The 24684-nt window shown below is 39.9% G+C and overlaps 1 protein-coding gene across 9 annotated transcripts in view; it reads right to left on the bottom strand.

The window, feature by feature from the left end:
• The window catches only part of clasp1a (cytoplasmic linker associated protein 1a), a 296574-nt gene that overhangs the window by 203133 nt on the left and 68757 nt on the right, over positions 1-24684 (bottom strand). For all 9 annotated transcript variants that reach the window (XM_072258680.1, XM_072258685.1, XM_072258683.1 and 6 more), the window contains exons 4-8: positions 22989-23092; positions 22424-22515; positions 22242-22317; positions 20411-20508; positions 4087-4157 (exon numbers count right to left, since the gene is read on the bottom strand). In XM_072258680.1, coding sequence (XP_072114781.1) covers positions 4087-4157; positions 20411-20508; positions 22242-22317; positions 22424-22515; positions 22989-23092 — 441 coding nt within the window. The remainder of the gene's footprint in view (positions 1-4086; positions 4158-20410; positions 20509-22241; positions 22318-22423; positions 22516-22988; positions 23093-24684) is intronic.

Below are 24684 nucleotides of genomic sequence, written 5' to 3'. Positions count from 1 at the left end.
ACATTCTGTTTGCAAAAACAGGGAACTAATGTAGGTCTTTTGTAACAGTGAGGTTTCGTAAAGCAAACGTTCGAAAAGCGGGGGACACCTGTATTAATATAACCATACAACAATTACAGCAAGGAAACAGGCCACCTCGGCCCTTCTAATCCGCGCCGAACCCTTACTCTCACCTAGTCCCACCGACCTGCACTCAGCCCATAACCCTCCGTTCCTTTCCTGTCCATATATATATATATATATCCAATTTAACTTTAAACGACAACATCGAACCTGCCTCAGCCACTTCTGCTGGAAGCTCATTCCACACAGCTACCACTCTCTGAGTAAAGGAGTTTCCCCCTCATGTTACCCCTAGACTTTTGCCCTATAACTCTCAACTCATGTCCTCTTGTTTGAATCTCCCCCACTCTCAATGGAAAAAGCCTACCCACGTCAACGCTATCTATCCTCCTCAATTTTAAATACCTGTATCAAGTCACCCCCCTATCCACATGAGACTCCACCTTCAGGGAACTATGCACCATTATTCCTAGATCCCTCTGTTCTAAAGCATTCTTCAATGCCCTACCATTTACCACGTATGTCCTATTTTGATTAGTCCTACCAAAATGTAGCACCTCACATTTATCAGCATTAAACTCCATCTGCCATCTTTCAAGCCACTCTTCTAACTGGCCTTTATCTCTCTGCAAGCTTTGAAAACCTACTTCATTATCCACAACTCCACCTATCTTAGTATCATCTGCATACTTACTCATCCAATTTACCACACCATCATCCAGATCATTAATATATATGACAAACAACATTGGACCCAGTACAGATCCCTGAGGCACACCACCAGTCACCGGCCCCCAACCTGAAACAGTTATCCACCACTGCTCTCTGACATCTCCCATCCAGCCACTGCTGAATCCATTTTACTACTTCAATATTAATACCTAACGATTGAACCTTCCTAACTAACCTTCTGTGTGGAACCTTGTCAAAGGCCTTACTGAAGTCCATATAGACAACATCCACCACTTTACCCTCGTCAACTTTCCTAGTAAACTTCAAAAAATTCAATAAGATTTGTCAAACATGACTTTCCATGCCCAAATCCATGTTGACTGTTCCTCATTTACTCCAAGCTGTCTATATTAATAGTGATCATGTAAAGACCAATTTGCAATAAGCCCTCTATCTGGCAAACTAACACCTTCTAAGGAAAGATCGAAAAGTCCTGACTTCATCAGGGCTGGAAGACTCAAGAACCACAACAATGTTGTTGAATCCTAATTAACCTTTGAACAGAGAGGTAGAATTTCAGAGTCTCAAGAATGTGGCAGCTCCGCCACCAAGAAGGGGTCGTGAAAGAAGTTATTCATTCGGAAGACTGAGAGCAAGGAGAAGAAACTGTTCTTGATTCTGGTTGTTCAGTCTTTCAAACTACTGCATCTTCTCCCATGAGAGAGAAAAGGTAATGGCCAGGCTCGCAGGCATCCCTGACAATACCACTGCTGGAGCAACAGATTGCAAGGCAGGACTGAATGGAAGGAAGTGACAAGTCTATGATGGACGAGGCAATGTTTATCCATCTCTGGAGGGTCCATCAGTCCAGAGCACAGCAGTTGCCATACCAAGCTAAGATATAAACTTGTCAGGATATTTTCCAGTGTATGTGTAGGAGTTTAAGTGTACCCTTTAGGCAAGCTGATTTTTCTCAGACACCCAAGTATACATGCTTCTCTGATCACATCAGTATAGTGAGGCCAGATAAAGTTAGTGATATCAGCGCTTAGGAATTTAAAGCTGTCTACCTCAAGTACATTTCTTCTTGCAACACCCCTATAGAGATTTCAATACCACTCTTCCAATTTCTGATGTCACTCATCTCCAGAACAGCTTGGTAAATTCTCTTCTGGGTGCTCTCCAATCCTGCACATCTTTTCTGCAGTTTGGCACTACAATCTAGACAATACTTCAGTTTTGGCAAAACCAGTGTTCATCATTACATTCTTGCACTTTTACTCCATTTCATCATTTCATAAACTGAACACCTCATGTACCTTTTCAGCCACTTTCTCAGTCTGTACTGAAACTTTCAATGAACTGAGCACATGTACCACTAGTCTATGTTGTCATACCAGTTTTAAAATTGCATCCACTAGCTTATAATGCTTCTTAAAGCCATCAAAAGTCAACATTACTACTTCTCAGCATTAAATTTAATCAGTCACCCATCCATACAGCTTGTCTGTATGGTCTCCCTGAAGGGCGTTACAAGTCTTCTTACAATGCAAGTTTGATAATCATGGCCCATAGTTTGTAAGACTTGAGCTCTGGTCACAAAACAATAATTCACAGCCAGAGTTCCATTCTGACCTTGGTTTCCCACACTATTCCAAAGTTGTTCAAAGAATAGCATCTTATCTTTTAATACATTACAGCCTTGTGAACAAAAGACATTCAAATTTTCCAAATCAAGTTTCTGATTATCACTCTAATGTCATACTTCTTTTATTTTACAGGATCTGGGCTTTGCCTAAAAGGGCTGCATCTCCTAATGCTCGAGAAGCCAGTGGCAAAAGTACAGCAGCCCTTTAGTGACAATGTTCCCACGTGTTGTTGGATAGATAGTTCCAGGATTTAGACCCCTAACCAATAAAGGAAAATAACATATGTCCAAACCAGGATTGCTGTGCAGCTTGGAGACACATCTGCCAGTCCAAACTCCAATTTGGAGATTAAACCTAATTCTGACAAAAGCACCTGCAGGTTCCCTTGCACCGGCTACATTTATCATTTCGCAGTTTGAAACATCCTGTTGGAGTAGCCTGCGCAACTTGCAGATGTGCATTAGTAGAAGGAATAAGTACTGAGGGGCACTGGGTGGGTATCCACTCAAGGTAGCCCCTCTGGTCTGTAAGATGTTGACCAACTTAAGAGCTGCACATGCACTTTTCCAAGGATGGGGACAGCATTCCATCACATGCCCAACTTGCATCTTCTAAAGGCTGGAAAGGCCTTGGAGTGTCAGAAGGCAAGTCAGCTGCTGAAGGACACCAAACTTCTCATCTCCTCTTGCAACTGATCCAGTTAAGTTTGTTTGATGGTGACCTAGAACTGATTGCGGGAGATCCAGGTGATCGTTCATGCTATTGAATGTCATGGTTGGTGGCCTGATTGTCTCTTATTGTGCCAGGCAATGACATTTAATGCTATGTACCATTTATCAACCCAAACAGCAACACTGCCCAGGTCATGCTGCATCCAAGTAAGGACTGCTTCATTTGCTAAGGAGTTGCAAATACAATTGAGCATTTTATAAAATCAGTAAACATGCCTACTTCTGGCATTATCACAGAAGAATCTCTCAAAGCATCTTGTTATCCTTTGGCCATCTTTTCCTTCATTCCTTACTGTCAGACACTTTGTCCTATAATCCTTTCTATCACTCAGTGACTAATTTCACCCTATTAGACATTTTTTCCCATCTATTTATTTTTGCTCTCCCTCCTTGCCTCTGCATTTTAAAAAATATACAATTTTCCAGTTCCAACAAGTCAATGACTTTAAACTGCACAAATACCATCTGAATGGCCATGTATTGGCACTCCATCAGGAAATAAGGATGTGGCCAACTAATGCTACATTACAGACAACTCACATAAAACATTTTAAAACATATCTCACTATTCAAATACTTCAATAACTCAGAATTTAGCTTCCAGAAAATACAAAATACCCGAATGAACAAAGTTTCATTTTTTTTTTTTTTATAAAAGAAAAACTACCTACAACCTAAAAAAGCAATAATCTTTAGTAACAGCATTCTTTCCACCCAGCATCATACATTCTAAATGGCAAGAGTTAATGTTACTTAGCTTTAAAACCAAAACATTCCCATAGGACCATATTCAAAATTAAATTTCAGCTTTGATTGCCGAGTCAATTAAGCATAATTATATCAAACCTTTCTGCAGTTTTTAAATAAATCTAAATATGTTTAAAGGAAAATAGAACCTCTTCTGTCTAAAACTACAAAAGGATTCAATATAGCACAAAACAGCTGAAAAAACAAGAGTCTAAATTACTTACCAGTTGCAGAAGAAAGGATCATATTTCCAGATTTTTGAACTTCATCGAATTTTGCAAAAATTACATTCAACCTACCCAAAACAAAGCAATAATATCACAATAAGCTTGTGGAACAAATAGTAAATGTTAATTGAATACAATTAAATTGCATTTCATTACAAGGAATATTACTCAATAAGCACCAGCATCTACTACTACATTTTCATGAAGCAAAAAAATCATAAATCAAATTTTATGTTGTTTATTTATATAAAATTAAGTTTCAATAAAAACACACATCATATCATTCCCATTGAAAGAAATATGCAACTCACTCTAAACATGAACTCATAATCATTATTCGGTTTCAAAGTACAGGAATGTTGAGTCATGCGATATTGTTTGACTATGGATAATCTTAAGAACTGATTATTTTCTGAAAAAGATAGCTGTTAATCCTAAACATCAGAAGCATTCAAATTGCAAACTCTGAATTTTTTTTCTCCCCATTTCTTTACTGCCCAATCCAAATTACTGAATTATGATTTCAACCATATCAATCAACCTACAATGAGCTCAGAGGGTCAAGCTCCAGTCAGTGCTTAATAGAAACCTGTGCTCCTGAATTAAACCAATAATTCCAACCTGGCAAATTTACATAACACTTTATTCTTCATCTTAACTGTTCCAAGCATCACCATTTTCACCAAGAAACAAATGGAAAGGCATAGTAACATCAGTATCAAGATCAAAAATCATTGCCATTAGGAAGAAAGCACAGCAGTGCCTCAGCTTTCTCAGAAGTTTCCCAAGATTGGGCATGTCCAAAAGATGTGTGGTGGAGAGTACATTGACCAGTTGCATCATGGTCTGATAGGAAAACACCAATGTACTAGAATGAAAAAGTCTAAAACACAGTAGTGGATACACCCCAGTCTGTCACAGGTAAAGGCCTCCCCCCCATTGAGCACGTCTACCCGAAGCACCGTCACAGGAAAGCAGCATCCATTGAGGACGCCCACCATCCAGGCCATGCTCTCTTCTCACTGCTGCCGTCAGGAAGGTGGTGCAAAAGCCTCAGGACTCACACCACCAGGTTCAGGGACAGTTATTAGCCCTTAAACATCAGCCTCTTGAACCAGATGGGATAACTTCATTCGCCCCATCACTGATTTATTCCCGCAATCTATGGATTGATTTTCAAGGAATCTTCATCTCATGTTCTCGATATTTATTACTTATTTATTATTTCATTTTGTTCCCTTATGTATTTGCACAGTTTATGGTCTTCTTGCACATTTGTTGTTTTTCCCATCCTGTTAGTGGAGTCTATTGTGTCTTTTTGTATTTACTGCGAATGGCTGCAAGAAAATGAATCTCAGGTTGTAAATGGTGGCATATGTGTACTGTGATAATAAATTTACTTCAAACTTGGTATATATTAGCAGCATTTTGGGGAGGAAGAAATCCTGTAAGACCACGTATTCTGGAAGGTTAATGCAAAACAAAATACTAGGCAATCTTGGGAACTGTAGTAATCTGTGAAAGGTTGAGAATAGAACCTTTGAATTGTTATACATCTAATTTGATCCTTTCCTTGGGTTAGAGGCTGGCAGATGGATACAGTTAATGCAGGATGAAAGAGAAAGCTGTCAAGGTTGCACATTTTAACATCATCTGATATATCTTATTTCTGTAAAAAGTTATTGAGTTATTATTAAAAGTTATTGAGAGATTGCATTCCTAGTCCATATCACAATTTAACATAATACAAACCTATGTTATCTGAGCAGGTATCGAGTCATGAGAGTAGTGAAAGAAAATAAATCGCCACACCACATAATTGTTTTTTGAAGTGTGATTTTATTCCATACCCTAGATTTTTTTGGTGGTGAGTTGCAATTTCTGAGAGGATGAATTTTCATACTCGAACTGCCATAACATTGGAGTCATCTATACCAAACTTCAGGGGGTCCCAGAGTTGGAGTGCCACCCACAGGGGACGGCTCTATTCAGCATTATTGGATATTCTGCCATGTTCATTTACAACACCCCTTGACCATCTTATTGAACTTGAATCGACTATTACTTGCATCCTTCACATACAAGAGTAAAAATTTTTTACGTTACGTCTCTGGCTCAATGTGCAATTTATAGTAATTTGTAATAAATAGTATGTACAGTCAATATGGCATAGAAATACAATTGTATCAGCATGAATTAATCAGTCTGAAAGCTGCATATATACCACATGCAGGCCTGTAGTACCAATGATCGCCTGGCCCAATCTGAACTTACAACAGGAATTATCTGTCAGATTCTTCTTAGATAACCAATTTACCCGAATGCATGAGTACACATGGAATCTGCTGTCATAATTATAAACTTCAGTTCATTATTTTATGACAAGTGCTCCCACCATCAACATAGAGATCTAAAACAATTGAGACTCCACTAGCAAAGTCAGGGGGCGGGGTAGGGGAGGAGGAAAGAAGCAGCACCATCCTTCAGCATCCTGAATTATATACATTTTACCCAACAGTTTACCACAAACATTTACATACATATTTTAACTGCCTCATAATTAGCATGGTAAAATCACTGTAGGATAGATTACAAAAGTATGGCAAACCACACTGAGCATGTAATGTTACAGATCAATGTGTACACTATTTGGATAAAATGTACTTTAATTACTTTAATAATCATATACCCAGTCATTTAGCATGGTGAAATGCAAACCAATCACAAAACAACAAACTTCACAAAGCACGTCAGTGAAAATAAACCTGATTCTGAAATGCAATATAATATTTATACAATATGCAAAATGCATTGTTTCATCCTAAGCAGCTCACAAGGTTTCGATAACAAGAAAAATTCTATTGGCTTCTAATAGCAAGTCGGATATCCACTGTAGATATACAATGCTACTGAAAAATTATACAGGAGCACGCCAAGTTAAAACAAGAGGCACAAATATCATTAACAACCATTTCAAATTCAGCTGGCTTATAATTAATTTATGTCCTCCTATTCATCCCATGTTTTATTCCTTTAAGTGATCAGATTGAGTTACGAAGTATACTTGGGCCAAATGAGAGACTTTTAATTTTCCAAATATTGTAGTACATGTCCTTTACCCTGTCGTCCCACTGGTCAGTTTTGACAGTTATCAGTCTATAACATTCAGCAATTAAATATAACAATTCTTCTTACTGATCTGTATTCAGTAATGTGCAATGGATTGTGTCCAAGTCTGTGACACAATCTGACCTCTACGAATGTGCAGAGATGCAGCCAGGCTACATTCCTTCATAAGTACACAGCTAAGAGTAAAGATAGAGCTGTCAGCACCTACTGCAGACCTCTACTGATTACAAGAATACAAGCACTGCTGCAGACAACAATCTTTCCATCAACTCAATTACATCTACCATAAAAATCAAAGCTTTATATTTCAATTAATTTAGCTAAATAATACAAGCATAGGTAATGCAATGACTATAACTCTTAACCATGCATTGCCGTATAACCAAGAGGGATTTCTCACAGGTCGGTGGTGGTTATTTAAAAAGGGAGCTTCAAGAGCCTTTGTCCTTGGCCTATCAGCAGCATCAAAAGAGCTTTACCCTGAGGGATTTCTCTCAGGTTAGCGGCAGATATTTAAAAAGGGAGCTTCGAGAGCATTTGTCCATTGTACGCGGCCTATCGGTGGATATAGCCAAAGCACCAATCATAGAAACATACATAGAAAATAGGTGGAGTAGGCCATTCGGCCCTTCGAGCCTGCACCGCCATTTATTATGATCATGGCTGATCATCCAACTCAGAACCCTGCACCAGCCTTCCCTCCATACCCCCTGACCCCCGTAGCCACAAGGGCCATATCTAACTCCCTCTTAAATATAGCCAATGAACTGGCCTCAACTGTTTCTTGTGGCAGAGAATTCCACAGATTCACCACTGTGTGAAGAAGTTTTTCCTAATCTCGGTCCTAAAAGGCTTCCCCTCTATCCTCAAACTGTGGCCCCTCGTTCTGGACTTCCCCAACATCTGGAACAATCTTCCTGCATCTAGCCTGCCCAATCCCTCCAGGATCTTATACGTTTCAATCAGATCCCCCCTCAATCTTCTAAATTCCAACGAGTACAAGCCCAGTTCATCCAGTCTTTCTTCATATGAAAGTCCTGCCATCCCAGGAATCAATCTGGTGAACCTTCTTTGTACTCCCTCTATGGCAAGGATGTCTTTCCTCAGATTAGGGGATCAAAACTGCACACAATCATGAGTTAAATAACAGAGAAGGTTCAACAAGCATAAAAGGGAGACATTGCCTAGCAGAGCAGTCATCGACAAGAGTGACCTGAGGCAGAATGGTAGGGTTTTGGCTGATTCGGGTTTTGGCGATAACAGGTCGAGGCAAGTTACCTGTGAGGAATAGAAACAGGAAGTATGTTTGTGAGGCCGGTGTTTTGTGCTGGGCGTCAGATGTGGGAAGTTCAGGAGACTGCCAGCCTCCTAGACGGCCACATCTGCACCAGGTGTGTCGAACTGCAGCTCCTTAGGGACCGCTTTAGGGAACTGGAACTGCAGCTCGGTGACCTTCGTCCGGTTAGGGAAAGTGAGGATTTGATAGAGGAGCTACAGGTTAGTCACACTGGGCCTCGGGAGACAGGTAAGTGTGTAACAGTCAGGAGAGGGAAGGGTAAGAGTCAGATACTAGAAAGTACACCTGTGGCTGTCCCCTTTAACAATAAGTACTCCTGTTTGAGTACTGTTAGGGGCAACTACCTACCGGGGGCGGGGGGGGGGGGGAGGAGAACAACAGTGGTCGCGCCTCTAGCACAGAGTCTGGCCCAGTGGCTCAGAAGGGTATGGAAGGGAAGAAGGCAGCAGTATTAGGGGACTCTACAGTTAGGGGGTGAGTCAGGCAATTCTGTAGATGCAGGAAAGAAACACGGATGGTAGCTTGCCTTCCAGGTGCAAGGGATGGGATGTTTCTGATCGCGTCCATGATATCCTGAACTGGGAAGGTGAACAGCCAGAGGTTGCAGTACATATTGGTACCAACAACATAGGTAGGAAAAGGAAGGAGGTCCTGAAAACAGATAACAGGGAGTTAGGAAGGAAGTTCAGAAGCAGGACCTCAAAAAGGTAGTAATCTCAGGATTACTGCCTGGGCCATGCGACAGTGAATAAAGGAATAGAGTGAGGTGGAGGATAAATGTGTGGCTGAGGGATTGGAGAAGGGGCAGGGATTCAGATTTCTGGATCATTGGGACCTCTTTTGGGGCAGGTGTGACCTGTACAAAAAGGATGGGTTGCACTCGAGTCCGAGGGAGACCAATATACTGGCAGGGATGTTTGCTAAGGCTATTGGGGAGAGTTTAAATTAGAATTGCTGAGGGGTGGGAACCAAACTGAAGAGACGAAGGAAGGGGCGGTTGACTCACAAATAGAGAAAGCCCAGGGATAGTGTGAGGAGGAGGATAGGCAGGTGATAAAGAAGGGATGTGCTCAGACCCATGGTTTGAGATGTGTCTATTTTAATGCAAGCATCATGAACAAAGCAGATGAGCTCAGAGCGTGGATCAGTACTTGGAGCTATGATGTTGTGCCCATTACAGAGACTTGGATGGCTCAGGGGCAGGAATGGCTACTTAGAGTGCCAGGCTTTAGATGTTTCAGAAAGGACAGGGAGGGAGGCAAAAGAGGTGGGGGCATGGCACTGCTGATCAGAGATAGTGTCACGGCTACAGAAAAGGAGGAAGTTATGGAGGGATTGTCTACTGAGTCCCTGTGCGTGGAAGTTAGAAACAGGATGGGGTCAATAACTTTACTTGGCGTCTTTTTATAGACCACCGAATAGTAACAGAGACAGAGAGGAGCAGACAGGGAGACAGATTCTGGAAAGGTGTAATAGTAACAGGGTTGTCATCGTGGGAGATTTTAATTTCCCAAATATGATTGGCATCTCCCTAGAGCAAGGGGTTTTGATGGGGTGGAGTTTGTTAGGTGTGTTCAGGAAGGTTTCCTGACTCAATATGTAGATAAGCCTACAAGAAGGGAGGCTGTACTTGATCTGGTATTGGGAAATGAACCTGGTCAGGTGTGTCAGTGGGAGAGCATTTTGGAGATTGTGATCACAATTCTATCTCCTTTACCATAGCATTGGAATGGGATAGGAACACACAAGTTAGGAAAGCGTTTAACTTGAGTAAGGGGAAATATGAAGCTATCAGGCAGAAACTTGGAAGCATAAATTAGGAACAGATGTTCTCAGGGAAATGTACGGCAGAAATGTGGCAAATGTTCAGGGGATATTTGAGTGGCATTTTGCGTAATGAGACAGGGAAAAGATGGTAGGGTACAGGAACCGTCGTGTACAAAGGCTGTTAAAAATCTAGTCAAGGAGAAAAGCTTACAAACGGTTCAAAAAACTAGGTAGCGATTATAAAGGCTATAAAATAGAGATTTAGAAGATTATATAGGCTAGCAGGAAGGAGCTTAAGAATGAAATTAGGAGAGCCAGAAGGGGTCATGAGAAGGCCTTTGGCAAGCGGGATTAAAGAAAACCCCAAGGTATTCTACAAGTATGTGAAGAGCAAGAGGATAAGACATGAGAGAATAGGACCAATCAATTGTGACAGTGGAAAAGTGTATATGGAACTGGAGGAGACAGCAGAGGTACTTAATGAATACTTTGCTTCAATATTCACTACATAAAAGGATCTTGGTGATTGTAGAGATGACTTACAGCAGACTGAAAAGCTTGAACATATAGATTTTAAGAAAGAGGATGCGCTGAAGCTTTTGGAAAGCATCAAGTTGGGCAAGTCTCCGAGACTGAACAAGATGTACCCCAGGCTACTGTGGGAGGCGAGGGAGGAGATTGCTGAGCGTCTGGCAATAGTCTTTGCATCTTCAATGGGGACAGGAGAGGTTCCGGAAGATTGGAGGGTTACAGATGTTGTTCCCTTATTCAAGAAAGGGAATAGAGATAGCCCAGGAAATTATAGACCAGTGAGTCTTACTTCAGTGGTTGGTAAGTTGATGGAAAAGGATCTTGAGAGGCAGGATTTGTGAACATTTGGAGAGGCATACTATAATTAGGAATCGTCAGCATGGCTTTGTCAAAGGCAGTTCGTGCCTTACAAGACTGATCGAATTTTTTGAGGACGTGACTAAACATGTTGATGAGGGTAGAGCAGTAGATGTAGTGTATATGGATTTCAGCAAGGCATTTGATAAGGTACCCATACATTGGGACATTAATAGGATGTTAAACTGGTCTGAGAAGTGGCAGATGGAGTTCAACCCAGGTAAGTGTGAGGTGGTTCATTTTGGTAGGTCAAATATGATGGCAGAATATAGTATTAATGGTAAGACTATTGGCAGTGTGGAGGATCAGAGGGATCTTGGGGTTCGAGTCCATAGGACACTCAAAGCTGCTATATAGGTTGACTGTGTGGTTAAGAAGGCATACGGTGCATTGGCCTTCATCAACCGTGGGATTGAGTTTAAGAGCCGAGAGGTAATGTTGAAGCTATACAGGACCCTGGTCAGACCCCACTTGGAGTACTGTGCTCGATTCCGGTCACCTCACTACAGGAAGGATGTGGAAATCATAGAAGGGGTGCAGAGGAGATTTACAAGGATATTGCCTCGGTTGGGGAGCATACCTTATGAGAATATGTTGAGTGAACTTGGCCTTTTCTCCTTCGAGTGGCGGAGGATGAGAGGTGACCTGATAGGTGTACAAGATGATGAGAGGCTTTGATCATGTGGATAGTCAGAGGCTTTTTTCCCCAGGGCTGAAATGGCTAACACGAGTGGACAGTTTTAAGGTGCTTGGAAGTAGGTACAGAGGAGATGTCAGGGCAAGTTTTTTTTAAACACGCAGAGAGTGGTGAGTGCGTGGAATCGGCTGCCAGTGACAGTGATGGAGACAGATACGATAGGGTCTTTCAAAAGACTCCTGGATAGGTACATGGAGCTTAGAAAAATAGAGGGCTATGGGTAACCCTAGCTAATTTCTAAAGTGAGTGCATGTTTGGCACAGCATTGTGGGCCAAAAGGCCTGTATTGTACTGAAGGTTTTCTATGTTTCTAACAAAGTGACACTTTCTGAGCACCGAGACGGGTCGGCTTGCTGAGCAGTGTCACAACAATCACCTTGCACTCAACGTCAGCAAGACCAAGGAATTGATAGTGGACTTCAGGAAGGGGAAGTAGAGGGAACACACACCAGAACTCATTGAGGGATCAGTAGTGGAAAGGGTGAGCTGTTTCAAGTTCCTGGGCATCAACATCCCTGAAGATCTGTCCTGAGTCCAACACACTGATCCGATCACAGAAAAAAGGCACAACAGCAGCTAAGCTTCATTAGGAGTTTTAAGAGACCTGGTATGTCACCAAAGACACTCGCAAATTTCTTCATATGTACTGCGGAGAGCATTCCAAATAGTTTCATCACCATCTATTTATGGATGGGACACGGCACAGGATGAAACAAGCTGCAGAAAGTTCTAAACTCAATCAGGTCCAGCTTGGGCACTAGTCTCTCCAGTATCAAAGAGATCTTAAAAAGGTGATGCCTCAAGAAGGTGGCATCCATCATTAAGGACCACGTCACCCAAAACATGCCCTCTTCTCACTGCTACCATCAAGGTGATGGTACAGGAGCCTGAAGACACCCACTCAACAGTTCAGGAACAACTTCTTCCTTTCCACCATCAGACTTCTGAATAGCTAATGAATCCATGTACACTACCTCACTGTTTTTTTTTTTCTTTTTGCTCTTTCTTTGCTCTCTTTTTGCACTACTTAATTTATAAATTTTTATTGTAATTTGTAGATTTTTTTACTCAAGTATAGCAATATATTACTGCAAAACAATAAATTTTATGATATATGCCAGTGATATTAAACCTGACCCTGAGATGTTACCAAATCAATAATAAATTAGGGTAATTACTGCATTTGGCAAGTCAATCGGAAAACATTGTTTCAAGAGTAACACACAGAAATTGCTGGAGGAACTCAGCAGGTCAGGCAAAATCTATGGAAATTAATAAGCAATGTTTCAGACCGAAACTTGTCACCAGGACTGGAAAGGGGGAAAACGCCAGAATAAGAAGGTGGGTGGAAGGGAAGGAAGACTAGCTAGAACATGATGGATGAAACCAGGTAGAATGGGTGGTTGAAGGTGTGGATACAGTGGAGGATGAAATGTTGGACAGGTCCATGGCAAGTGGAGAAGATAGAGGCCCAGAGCTGTGGCAGAGATTGAGACAGGGCCAAAAGGTATCTTGGCAGAGTAAAATTTGGAGGGATAAGTTGTTTCAAGATGTTGGTAAAATTAACAAGCTAAGCAGAATCTTGTGGGCTCAAGCCCCAATCCAGGAAACATCGCACAAAAGCCTGATATGATATATCAGTGTAGTTGAGCCTTGCATTTGTTATATCTGTCTCTCTTAGAAGATTTTTGAAGGAACAATTAATTGTGCAACTGGTGCATGGAATAAGGAACACACTTAGGCAAACAACCAAAGTTGGTTACCGGAATGCAGTTAAACAGCAGCCAGTACTGGGAGTGGGAAAAACATAGGAATATGGTTAGATGGGTGGCTTGAATGGTGGATGAGTGGCATCAAGTGAAACTGGAGTCAGGGACAGTATGGGCAGGATACAGCATGCATCAGGAACACTGTTAAACATGCAGCCAAAATGAAGAACAAGGAAAACAGTTAGGAAAACAGCCAGGTTTACAGCTGGAAAGAAAGAGTGGCAATATAATTAAATGTGCAGCCAAAGTCAGAAGCATGGCTCAGTATGCCACCACCAGAGTCAAGGACTGCCATTGTCAACTCTGCTGCTAAAAATGACATGTAGGCAACCAGGTGCAGGAGCTAATAAATGAAGCAATGCCAAAATTGAGCAAGAGGGGTGAAAGAGGAAGGCAGAAGGCAAATGTGCCTGCGTGTTTGTTTGCAAGGAGCCATAGGCTGGGCAGCACCTACACGAGTGTTCTCCAATACACACGCATTAATACACAGTTTTTCTAAACCATCAGTAATAATGACTGCCAGTAATATAGAAAATACCCACAAATGAAGATTTAATGCTTTATGTGGAATACATTCAATCTATTCTAAAATCCAGAATACTCCACCACTTGAGGTATACCAGGCTAGTACTGTGGAATGCTTCAAAACACTTCTTTAAAAAACTATTTTTTAATTTGGCATAATTACAGGATTACATAATACTTGTTGATGTTGAATACATTTATATAATTTGGTATATTCAGTTACATTTTATTCTATACAATATCTGTCTTTACTTATGACTTTAATTTTGTCTTCTATCTTTAATGACTAAACTGATTTAACTTTACAAAATATGTAAAGCACTTTGAGCCTGCATCTTAATGTAAGAAAGACGCTATATAACTAAAGTTATTATTTTTCTTGTCCAACAATATTTGGAATCCACTACTCTTCTACAGGAGACAGAAGAAAAGGAAAGCAAACTGAATTCAGCAATTTCTTTTATTTTCTTTTCTACTGCAAGATATTAATATTGGGGCCAAACATACAAGAATTCTTCAGAAAATGGAATAGCAATAACCTTGGAAGTTTAAAACAATGGAAATTAAATACAGTGGATTCTGGTTAAGTGGACCATTGGTTAATCGGAGTAGACACTTATTTGGGACAATTCAAAGAACAAAAACTAATCCAGAGAATTGCCAGGATTCATTTGTTTATTTGGACACAATGCCACACAATTGGGACAAAAACAGTTGTCAAACTGTTTCTAACTATTGTCAGTGGCAGGCATTTGCGTGGTTGTTAGAAACTACATCATGCTTAGAGTAAACAGTTGCATATGCTTGTGTTATATTATTCATTGAGGTCAATGGACATAGAATTAAAAAGCACTGAATCTTGACACTTCTTCATGCAGGAAGGCAATGAAGGCAGTCCATTATCTGTACTAGGTGCCTGATTTTTTTTTCCATTTACAGTGAAAAGAACATGGCAGCATACACTATTTTGAAGTAGTACACAGTTTCAAAATACTGTAGTAGTATTGGTGGTGTTCCAATTTGTCCCATATTTCATCTAAATACATAATGATACTCAGTTAAACAGTCTTTTAATACCTTTTTAACTATTTCCATGAAACTTCAGATAATTGAGCCAAAATGTACTGGCTGGTCCTGATATGTCCCAATTAACCAGAATCCACCGTATTCTGAACAATTCATAAATAGTCTTCTTCAGAATTAAGAGATTAAAATAACAATCACTATATGAGATTAAAAGAGTTGATGGTGATAGGGTACCTCCCTCCTTGGCACATATACCTCAGAAGTCATTATTATAGGAACAAAAGAACAAAACCAAGCCATTCAGTTGTTAACAACACACTAATTATACACTCAGTTACGCGTCTTTCAACAAGGCTTTCAATTGCTTCTACAGCAAGTGTATTTTGTAAAAGGTGCTATCACTTATGATAGTACAGCTTCCACAAGATTACAATGCAGTCAGAATCTGTATATCAGTTACTTCATTTCCATTCTTAGGTATGTGACTACAAAGCTGCCGTCAGTTACAGAATTACCTGCTTTATTTACAGGAGGTAGCCAAATGGCCCAGAGTCCAGTGTGGCTTGCTACTAAGCTTCCAAGTTAGCTTCAGTCCCTGCTTGGCTCCTTTTTAAAAATAATGCCCAAATACTTATACATTGTTTCTTTGCTAACACTGCTTAACTTCCTTTAAATAGTGAATTTCCAATCATACACTTGCTGCTTGCAAAATTTGCTATTTTCACCAATCTAAGGTTCTCTCTCCCCATTATTCTGCCAAATGAAATACTCCCCCTATTCAGTTTACCCAAGCCCTTTATCTTTCAAAAGTTTTCTCGACCCTGGACCATACTACACCTGTCCAGGCACTTCACACTCTTCCAACAGTGTCAGAAATGAACACGATCCTTGAGTCGTGAGCAAATCTCCCATGACCAGGAATTAACATTACTTCTGAAAGCAATCAGATCCTATGTTGACCATGATAAAAAAAAACTCTTCAATGTATTTGAGGACCACCAAATTTTTTTTTATGCTAAAGTACTATCAGAGGGGTAAAAACACACACACACGTTAACGAGAATCAGACTGACCAAAGATAAATTTATTCTTATCCAAAAATATCCATGGCTCATCGAAGAAAAATAGATACGCTATCTTCAGGATTTGGTATTTTCAAATCAAGGCATAAAAGTCAGTCAACTACTTTCTCACCTAAAATTGGCATTATCTAAAAGTATTTTCATTAAATTCATCAAAAATTGTCTTTTGATGTAGATTTATAAACATTGTGCAATGGAGGAACTGTATAAAATCTTACCCTTATTTCATTAGTTCAGGAGACAAGCCAAATACAGCAATTAGTGATGGTTTCATCCAGAATACTCTGAATAAAGTAATAATCAAAATCAACTTGCTGGCACTCTTAACACTACCAATCTCTGCAAATATTTGCTCATATAACTCATGGGTATAACTTTGCTACTAAATTCGTGCTTCCTACAGTGAAATATATTTGAGAAATAGCATCCAGAGAGAAAAAAATTGTACCCTGGGTAAGTTGCCCAAAGCTAAGAGTCATATACTTTCTAGGCATCTCAAATTAATGGAAAATGTGACAGCAAATTGTCAAAAGATCTGCATCCTGAAAATAGATCAGACACGAATAGCTGGGACATGAAAGTTCCAATCAATAACACAGAATTGAAAACAAAGCTATTCTTGTTTACTATGAGAGAATAGAATTGCCATAAAAGCCCAACTGGTTCACCAATGCGCTTTAAAAAAAAATTGGCCATTTCTACGCAATCTAGTTGATTTTTAACTATCCACAAGACGTAGGAGCAGAATTAGGCCATTTGGCCCATCAAGTCTGGTCTATCATTCCATCATGGCTGATTTATTATTCCTCTCGACCCCATTCTCTACCTTCTCCCATAACCTTTGACACCTTTACTAATCAAGAACCTAACAATCTCGCTTTAAATATATCAAATGACTTTGCCTCCATAATCATCTATGGCAATGAATTCTACAGACTCACCATCCCCTGCATGAGAAATTCCTCAACTCTGTTCTAAAGGAACATCCTTTTATTCTGAGGCTATGCCCTCTAGTATAGCCTCTCCAACTATAGAAAACATTCTCTCCATGCCTACTCTGTCTAGACCTCCACAGTCATCTGTGGCAGTTAATTCCATAGATTCACCACACTCTGGCTTAAGAAATTCTTCTGCATCACTCTTCTAAAGGGACATCTTTGGATTGAGGCTGGCCCAAGACTCCCTCACTGTAGGGAAGATTTTCACATCCACTCTATCTTGGCCTTCCAACATTTGATAGTTTTCAATGAGATCCCCACTCATTCTTCTAAATTCTGGCAAGTACAGGCCCACAGCCATCAAACACACTTCATATATTAACCCTGTCATTCCCAGGATCATTCTCATGAACCTCCCCTGGACCATCCACTTCTCAGCTATTCAACAATAATTAGGATCAGCAATACATTCCAGCAATATTCACATACTGTAAATAAAAAATAAACTAAAAAACAGAATTAACAGAAACAAAGAATAAACACAATCACAAGTTGAGATGTATAGTTTGCATCACTTGATGAAAACTTTTACTTCAAAATCCCCTTGAGATTCTTCATTGTGACCAAAATTGGTTGAAAATTGTACTGCAAATAATACAAAATTATATACTTGAGCACAAAGGTGCTGTGTGTCTTGAGTAGATATCTATTAAACTCAGGGTTACATTTAATTCCTAAACACAAATTTCCTTCTACAATTCCTTCTATGAGGAGATATTGAGTCACCTGGGACTGTACTTGGTGGAATTCAGAATAGAGGAGATCTTACAGAAACATAAAATTATGAAAGCAAAAAATAAGATAGAGGCAGAAAAATTGTTTACACTGGAAGTGAGAATAGAACTAGGGGGCAGAGCCCCAGAATTCAGGGGAGTAGATTTAGGATGGGAGATGAGGAGGAGCTGCTTTTCCCCAGAGTGCGGTAAATCTGTGGAATTCTCTGCCCAATGAAGCAGTGGAGGCTACTTTAAGATAAGGTTGGATAGATTTTTGCATAGTAGGGTAGGCAGGTGGGTGGAAATGAGTCCATGGCCAGATCAGACATGATCTTATTGAATGGTGGGGCAGGCTCGATGGGCTCCTATTTCTTATGTTTTTGTGTACTTGTGTAATAATGGTCACAATTTTAGCTCAGAAGTCAATTTATTTTTCAGGCCCTTATTTCCAGCCCTCACTCCAAAAAGGGGGATCTCAGGGTTGAATATGGTAACACATGTACTAAAATAATAAATTTACTTTGAACTTTGAGGAAAGGAGCAATAGCACATTCAGTTCCCAGAGCCTTACCTATTGAAATAAAGTCAAACCAAGCAATAATAACTCAACACCAATCAGATGGAAGGGACATCATAATAATGTACCACAAAGATAGAGATTTATAAAATTACAAGATCCAAAAGCATCTGAAAGTAGAGAATGAAAGGATATGAAAACAGTTTTGAACTGCAATGTCTTTACCAGTAAGCAAAGGAGATAAATTTCACTTCTAAGCAAAGATAAAATTTTGTAAGACTTAAAAGGTGCAATGATGGTACTACAGCTGTTGAATATCAAAACGATCAGACTGCTGTTACATTTTCCCCAATGCAGTTCAATCAGATTGCTTACTCAGCAAGTAGCCATTATTGTAAATGCTTTACTTCATATTAGGAGTGCTACAAATAATGAAATAGGTCTTCCACTCTGATCCCTGTATTAGTGGAGAGATCTAACCAGCTATCCCTATAAAAGCCATGGTTTCCAGTGCTGATACTGCACTGAGGTGGCAGTGCATCTTTAATCTTGTCATCACTGATGGTCCAGTACTGCTCCACTGAATTTTAATGGAGATGAAGGGGAAATAATCTCCTGCGGGCTCTCCAAACACAACCTCTGACTAAATGTCAGTAAAACTGAAGAGCCGATTGAAGGGGGAAAACATGCAGCAGTCTACATCAAGGGAAATCAGCAGCTTTCAATACCTCAGCATTAACCTGTCAGATGACCTGTTCTGGATCCAGCACATGGGTGAAATCACAAGGAAATACATTAGCACCTTTGCTTTCTTAGGAGGTTAGGCTTGTCATGAACAGTAACAAACTTCTAATTAGATACTATTGAAAGTATCCTGACTGATTGCAACATGGTCTGGTACAGCAATTCAAATGCACAGGAACACTCCAAGCGTAATGTGTAGTGAATTCTGACACATCCCTCTGCGCGCTCCCCCTCCCCACTCCCACTGGTAGTATCTACAGGAGGCCCTGACTCAAGAAGGCAGCAAAGATTCTCATCTCCTGCCATTTTCCCCCACAGCTCCCAGTGAAGTCAAACACCAGCTACTCCCCATCAATCATTGGGTTCTTGAGCTAACCGGTAAAATCCTAATCACAATTTAGCCACTTCCACTACTTTGCACTAAAATAGGACTTTGATTTTGTTTGGTTCTAAATGTAGTTTCTTGTAAAAATTGTGTATAATTTATGTTTGTGTAAATTATCACATATGCTATGCGATTGTGATGTAGTTGCTGGAGAGATTCTCACAGCACTGCACCTGTGCATACACGTACTTCTGCAAAGAACAAACTTGACTTTGACTTTCCTGCTCTCAGGCTGGAAAGCCTCCTCACTAAGCCTGCAGTCGTCTTGTACAAAGCAGCCCCTATTCAAATGAATGGGAGAAAAATCAGCTGCCAGAAAGAGGCAAGTATTTTTTAAATTAAGTTTGCATCACTTTAGAGCACTGAAGCCACGTGTAGATAATTGTTTTAAATGTTCAAAAGAACAGTTTGATTTTGCTTTTTAAATAATTGTTTCGTAGAACTTTCATAAGCATTTAATTGCCTGTTAGAAAGATATTTTTTGATAGGGGCTATTACAGTTCAATAAGCACACAGAGGCAGACCCCATGCTGTATCCAGTCATGCTACATTGCCAGGAGCTCAGCTGCTAACAAAACATTACACCACACTCAGAAAACAACACAGGCAGCCAACAACTTCTGGAAAATGGAAAATCAGCACCATTTTAATTCAATTTTGATCATTATGAAAGATCAAAAGAACAAGCTCACAATAATATAATGAATGCAATGTTAGTATATCTGAAAGAAATAAAATGCACAAAAGGCACTTTGGCCCAAGGCAGGTATTTTTTGCTTACCTTGACTGTGGTAGCCCCTTTTTGTGAAGATCTGCTCGGACCCGTTCTCCTACATGTTTGTAAATTTCTACTAAACTATTTATTGCTGCATCACGGACCTGATGTTATAAACAATTAATATTAGAAAAGAAGCTCAAAATGCAGAAAGAGAAAAACATTTACTGTAACTAATTATAAATTAATCACATAGCAACTCTGTGGTCACATAGTTCAACATTCAAAGAGTTAGATACATAGTGCCATGTAGCATGGAGCCTCTTGCCAGCCCATGCTGACCTTAAATTCTGCTGCAGATAATCTATCCAATTTAAGCAAAACAAATGGAAACACTCAGCAAGTTAAGCAGCAGCCATGAGAAATAGAACCAGCGCTTCAGAATCTATCTGACGAGAGATTAAATTTCTCTCTGCAGGTTCTGCCTGACAAGTGTTATAGCATTTTCCTTAGAGATTTTCTGCACCTAGAGACATTTTGCCATAGATGTAAATCTTCAGCTTCCATTTCCCCAACTGGCAACAACTGAAGTAGTTTGCCAGTTAGTCAACTAGAAATTTAATTTGTCTTACTTGAACTTGTTAAATAGTTAATAGATTCATCCAAAAGTTTGGCTGTAACTGATTGCTCAGATCCCTACACTGCAACAGTGGCTTTATTTCAAAAGCAATTCACTGACTGTAAAATCCTTTGAATTATCTGAGGGTTACATAAGTGATTAAATTTTCTTTTTCAAAAAATGGTCTTTGGACACAATTACCAAAACAAGATACAATAAAGAGCACTGTAAAGATGCAGTTATTTTATCATCCTACAGATGGCATAGTGCTACACCTGCAGTGCCTCTATTAGCCAACAGATGGCTCTATCAACTGAGTAGCTTCCAAATCACAGGGATAAAAGAATCCCTGAATGACCAGGTAAAAGTTGCTGTGAATAATCCTTATATAACATTCTACAGAGCACCAGATATGCCAACTTGTAATTACATCATGGAAGCAGCAGTTTCATGCGGAAAGTGTGCTTGCTCCACTGGAAAGCAAGGAGGGAAAAAAAAATTGAAGGGGAGACATTACATTTCCTACAGTTATAAGAGAAAGCACCTTGACAAAAGAAGTGGGCATTGAAAATGGAAAACTTGTGTGGTCACACTGCATTCTTCTGCAACGGGAAAAAAAAACAGAAATATGCTTATAGGATTACTTCACAAAAACGCATTCAATCAAGGATTGAATTTTACTATCTGTCACTCCATTCTTCATCGCAGAGATGCTCACGCTGTTCTAACTTGCATCTCTTACACTGTTCCATTGAAGGACAACCTAAGCTTCAGGAACATCACCTTGGTTCACACCAGACACATTGTAGCTATACTTACTTGACAATTGATTCAACAATTGAAAATGTGTCATTCCAACCTTGAATTTCACATTTCCAGTAGAAATGTTTCCCCTCTTCTCCTCATTCTGGCATTTCCTCCTGCTATCACCCACATAAATGCTCTTCTCCAATCATTAGCTTTTATGAGCCCAGTTTAGCTCATGACTTCTCATTCAAAAGTGCTGCTTGATTTGCTGAATATCCTCCACCCTTTTCAGCTTTATTTCAGATTCCATTACTGGAAAAATAGTTTTATTTATATACTTTCCTGACATATCCTTTCCTGGACATTCCAAACAGGAAGTGTTCAGCAACTGTGGTCAATGACTAAGAAATCATACAGAAAAGTGGACCTCTTTCTATAGATGATACAGCAGTCATTTGAAATAATTACTCAGCAGAGAATTGCAGTCATCAAAGGTATATCACTTCCATTTAAAACAGACTGTTAGCTTACCTGACTGTTAGGATCTCCTAATAAATTACAAATATGGGGTACGATTTTGCTCAGAGTTAAACTGTGAGCACCATAACTGGGAAAAGAAAAAAATTCTTTAAATAAACAGTCAGGTGAAGTGTATTGAAATATAAAATAATAAAAATATTAGATATTTTATGGTTAGTTTTATTTTTACTTACGTATTTAATGTACTAATAAGGCAAAGGCAAATTCCTTCCCTGGTTCGGAAATTTTTGTGTTTAAATCCTCCCAACATTCGTTCCCAAACATACTGCAGGAAGTAGATAACAATGTTCCATTAGAAGAAAACACAAGTACAGTCATGAATATACACCGTACACATTTAACATTTAAATTTGCCAGCTGAAGCTAAAATTAACTAATTCTATTTAAAATGAAAATCTACTCGAAATTAAAACAATTCTTTAAAAAGCTATAGTCATCTAAAAGCTATAGTCATCTAAAAGCAAGTTAACACGTTAAAAAGTGATGGATAAGCAAGTTCTAATGTTTAGTACAGCTGCAGAGATCGAAAACAATCATCCAAATACGTGTACATCTATTTTATTAGCCTACTTGCCACCAACCACAATAAGCTCTCATAATTAAATGTCTTGCCCATTTTTAGTTGGAAACACAAACAGAACACATACAATATTAGCAGGTCCCATTAGCTATCAGGTGTTACTAATAACAAGACAACAATACACAACAGCAGCAGAAGAATGGCATTTTTAGTTATACCTGTGGGGTAGCAGACAGTTCCATAATCTTCAATAAGAGGCTCTGATCTTGCTCTCGCACTTGATCTTTAGCATCCCCTAGTCTGTCTATTAGACTAGGTAATACTGCAGAAACACACATTTTAAAATGAATTAGTACAGTTAAGGTAGGTGCATCTCATGTCATCTTGAGGTTACATGCAATTTAACAGGAAAATTCTCAACATTTTAAAATATATTGTTTACCACCATCACCAGCATATAAGAGCAGAACACATTGGACATATTAAGCTGTATAGGCAATACTTCAGTCACACCATCTCTGAAACATTGAATCTTGCCACAGATGCTGCTTGATCTGCAGAATACTACCAGCATGGTTTTGATTTGCAATTTTCATCACCTGCAGTATTTGTCTCAACCATCCATCCACCATTGCCCAAGATGTATACAACTTAGCACATATACTGTAACAAAAGGGTTAATAGCAACACACAAAATGCTGGAGGAACTCAGCAGGCCAGGCACCTGTTAATAGGGTTGTTGTGTTCTTTACTCAGCAGACTGAGTTCAAAAGCCATGAGGTAATGTTGCATCAAGAAACCCCTGGTTAGGTCCTGGTTCAGATCTGGTTGGAAGGAATGTGGAAACTTTGGAGAGGATACAGAGGAGATTGATTAGCATGCTGCCTGGACTAGACAGCATGTCTTGCAAAGATAGGTTGAGCAAGCTGGGGCATTGCTTGCTGGAACGAAGGAGGCTGAGAGGTGATCTGATAGAGGTACACATGATGGTAAGAGGCATAGATCAAGTGGACAGCCAGAGACTTTTTTCCCCAGGATGAAAATGGCTAATACAAGGGGGCATAGTTTTAAGGTGATTGTAGGAGGATGCCTTGGAGTTTGGCTTCTGAATGTGCAGAATACAGCCACAGCATTCAACAGTTTATTTACAGAAATTTGGATAACTTTGGTTTACTTCACCCGATGTTGAATGAGCAATAAACATTGAGCAAAGCAACAGGAAGAATAATAGAACATAGAATAGTACAGCACAGTACAGGCCCTTCAGCCCACAATGTTGTGCCGACCCTCAAACCTTGCCTCCCATATAACCCCCCACCTTAAATTCCTCCATAAACCTGTCTAGTAGTCTCTTAAACTTCACTAGTGTATCTGCCTCCACCACTGACTCAGGCAGTGCATTCCATGCACCAACCACTCTGAGTAAAAAACCTTCCTCTAATACTCCCCTTGAACTTCCCACCCCTTACCTTAAAGCCATGTCCTCTTGTATTGAGCAGTGGTGCCGTGGGGAAGAGGCGCTGGCTGGCCACTCTATCTATCCCTCTTAATATCTTGTATACCTCTATCATGTCTCCTCTCATCCTCCTTCTCTCCAAAGCCCTAGCTCCCTTAATCTCTGATCATAATGCATACTCTCTAAACCAGGCAGCATCCTGGTAAATCTCCTCTGTACCCTTTCCAATGCTTCCACATCCTTCCTATAGTAAGGCGACCAGAACCGGACACAGTACTCCAAGTATGGCCTAACCAGAGTTTTATAGAGCTGCATCATTACCTCGCGACTCAAACTCTATCCCTCGACTTATGAAAGCTAACACCCCATAAGCTTTCTTAACTACCCTATCTATCTGTGAGGCAACTTTTAGGGATCTGTGGACATGTATCCCCAGATCCCTCTGCTCCTCCATACTA

The sequence above is a fragment of the Mobula birostris genome, chromosome 5 (genome assembly GCF_030028105.1).
Source record: "Mobula birostris isolate sMobBir1 chromosome 5, sMobBir1.hap1, whole genome shotgun sequence".
Lineage (NCBI taxonomy): Eukaryota > Metazoa > Chordata > Chondrichthyes > Myliobatiformes > Myliobatidae > Mobula > Mobula birostris.
Note: the sequence above shows the minus strand (reverse complement) of the source record. Positions and strands in the feature narration are given on the sequence as shown.